At 47.7% G+C, this 2,812-nt stretch overlaps 1 protein-coding gene across 1 annotated transcript; it reads left to right on the top strand.

Annotated features, from left to right (window-relative positions):
• Positions 1-423: 423 nt before the first annotated feature.
• LOC138895085 (uncharacterized) lies at positions 424-1,563 on the top strand. Its single transcript, XM_070179814.1, has one exon. It carries the CDS (start codon positions 424-426, stop codon positions 1,561-1,563), a length of 1,140 nt encoding a protein of 379 aa, XP_070035915.1.
• The last annotated feature ends 1,249 nt before the right edge of the window (positions 1,564-2,812 follow it).

The raw sequence follows: 2,812 nt of genomic DNA on the forward strand, positions 1-2,812 counted from the left end.
AGACTTTAGCCTCCATATTTAAGTGGTACCGAGGGAGAGGATGCACAGGGCTTCTTGGACAAGTGTCAGAGGATACTCCGTACAACAGGTATTCTAGAGGCTAGTGGGGTCTCGTTCACTACTTTTCAGTTCTCTGGGGATGCCTTCAGTTGGTAGGAGGCTTATGAGAGGCGTAGGCCGGTCGGTGCAGCACCCTTTACATGGCAGCAGTTCTCTGGTCTATTCCTGGAGAAGTCCGTGCCACAGTCCCACAGAGAGGAACTGCGCAGGCAGTTCGAGCAACTTCATCAGGGTGATATGTCCGTGATGTAGTATGAGATGAGATTTTTAGAGTTGGCCCGTCATGCTATCTAGTTGGTTCCCACATACAGGAAAAGGGTCAGGAGGTTCATAGATGGCCTCACTTTTCAGCTGAGATTGCTTATGACTAGAGAGGGAGTGTCTAGTGCTACTTTTGATGAGGTTGTCGACATTGCTCGTCAGATAGAGATGGTTCGCATCCAGGAGCGGGTCGAGAGGGAGGCCAAGAGGCCTCGTGGTCAGGGTGGATTTAGCGGTGTTCCTTCTGGAGGTCAGTTTCACCACGGTAGAGGTCGTCCTTTCAGACATGCTCAGGCAGTTTACCCAGTTCACCGTGGTGTATCATCTGTCCATGCTTCACACAGTTATCATTATGGCCATTCATCTCTAAGTGCTCTCCCAGCTCAGAGTTCGTCCCGTGCTCCATCGGGTCAAAGCTCGTCTATGCCAGGTCCTTTTACCAGTTATCTCGGTGCTCGGAGTTCCCTTCAGTCCCCAGCACTAGCAACGAGGAGTTGCTATGAGGGTGGAGATTTTGGCCACATCAGGAGACATTTTCCCCGCCTTACAGGAGGTCCGGCTCAGCAGAGGAGCCAGTCTACGACATCAGCACCAGTTTCTTCACCACCCGCTCAGCCAGCTCGGGGTGGAGCCCAGTCAGTTAGGGGCCACCCGAGAAGGGGAGGTCGATCAGGGGGCGGCCAGGCCCGTTTCTATGCTCCTCCTGCCAGACCAGATGTCATTGCTTTGGATGCTGTGATTATAGGTATTGTCTCAGTTTTCCATAGAGATGCCTCTGTATTATTTGACCCTGGTTCCACTCATTCATATGCATCCTCGTATTTCACTCATTATCTGGATATTCCCCATGAGTCTCTAGTTTCATCTGTTCATGTATCCACTCTAGTGGGCGATACTATCATTGTGGACCGTGTATATCGGTCATGTGTGGTGACTATTGGGAGTCTGGAGACTAGAGTGGACCTTTTGTTTCTTAGTATGGTCGATTTTGATGTGATTTTGGATATTGATTGGTTGTCTCCATGTCATTCTTTTCTAGATTGTCACGCTAAGACCGTGACGTTGGAGGTGCCAGGATTTCCGAGGGTTGAGTGGAGCGGCTCTATAGACTATGTTCCCAGTAGAGTGATTTCATACTTGAAAGCTCAGTGGATGGTTGAGAAGGGTTGTCTATCTTATCTAGCCTTTTTGAGGGATGTTAGTGCAGAGGCCCCTGCTATTGATTCTGTTCCGGTGGTATGAGATTTTCCGGATGTGTTTCCTATAGACCTGTCGAGCATGCCGTCTAATAGGTATATTGACTTCGGTATTGATTTGGTGCCTGACACTCAGCCCATTTCTATTCCACCATACTGTATGGCACCAGCTGAGTTGAAGGAGTTGAAGGAGCAACTTCAAGAACTTCTTGATAAGGGGTTTATTCGGCCTAGCGTGTCACCTTAGGGTGCACCACTTCTATTTGTGAAGAAGAAGGATGGTACTATGAGAATATGCATTGATTACACACAGTTGAACAAGGTCACAATCAATAACAAGTATCCTTTGTTGCATATTGATGATTTGTTTGACCAGCTTCAGGGAGCGATAGTGTTCTCCAAGATTGATTTGATGTCAAGGTATCACTAGCTGAAGATTCGGGACTCAGATATTCTTAAGACAGCTTTTAGGACTCGATATGGCCATTATGAGTTCCTAGTGATGTCTTTTGGGCTGACCAATGCCCCAGCAGCATTCATGCATTAGATGAACAGTGTGTTTCAGCCTTATCTTAACTCGTTCGTTATTTTATTCATTGATGACATCCTGGTGTACTCTCGTAGCCAGGAGGAATACACTCAGCATCTAAGGATTGTGTTACAGTGGTTGAGGGAGGAGAAGCTTTATGCAAAGTTCTCCAAGTGTGAGTTTTGGCTCAGTTCAATGGAGTTCTTGGGGCACATGGTGTCCATTGAGGGTATTCAGGTGGATTCGAAGAAGATAGAGGCGGTGCAGAGTTGGCCCAGGCTGTCCTCAGCCATGGAGATTCAGAGCTTTCTTGGGTGGGCAGGCTATTACCGTCGTTTTGTAGGGGGTTTCTTATCTATTGAATTGCCCTTGACGAAATTGACCCAGAAGGGTGCTTCTTTCAGGTGGTCGGAGGAGTGCGAGGAGAGCTTTCAGCAGCTCAAGACTGCTTTGACCACTACTCTAGTTCTAGTTCTAGTTCTACCATCAGCTTCTGGTTCTTACACAGTGTATTGTGATGCCTCACGGATCGACATTGGGTGTGTTCTGATGCAGGAGGGTAGAGTGATTTCTTATGCTTCACGCCAGTTGAAGCCCCATGAGAAGAACTATCATGTCCACGACCTTGAGTTAGTAGCTATTGTTCACACCTTGAAGATTTGGCGGCACTATTTGTATGGGGTCCATTATGAGATTTACACTGATCATCGGAGTTTGCAGCATCTGTTCAAACAGAAGGATCTTAACTTGCGTCAGCGGAGGTGGT

The sequence above is a fragment of the Nicotiana tomentosiformis genome, chromosome 7, assembly GCF_000390325.3.
Source record: "Nicotiana tomentosiformis chromosome 7, ASM39032v3, whole genome shotgun sequence".
In the NCBI taxonomy this organism is placed as follows: domain Eukaryota; kingdom Viridiplantae; phylum Streptophyta; class Magnoliopsida; order Solanales; family Solanaceae; genus Nicotiana; species Nicotiana tomentosiformis.

Coding starts and splice junctions, on each gene's coding strand:
- LOC138895085 (XM_070179814.1), top strand. CDS start 424: ATGACTAGAGAGGGAGTGTCTAGTGCTACTTTTGATGAGGTTGTCGAC.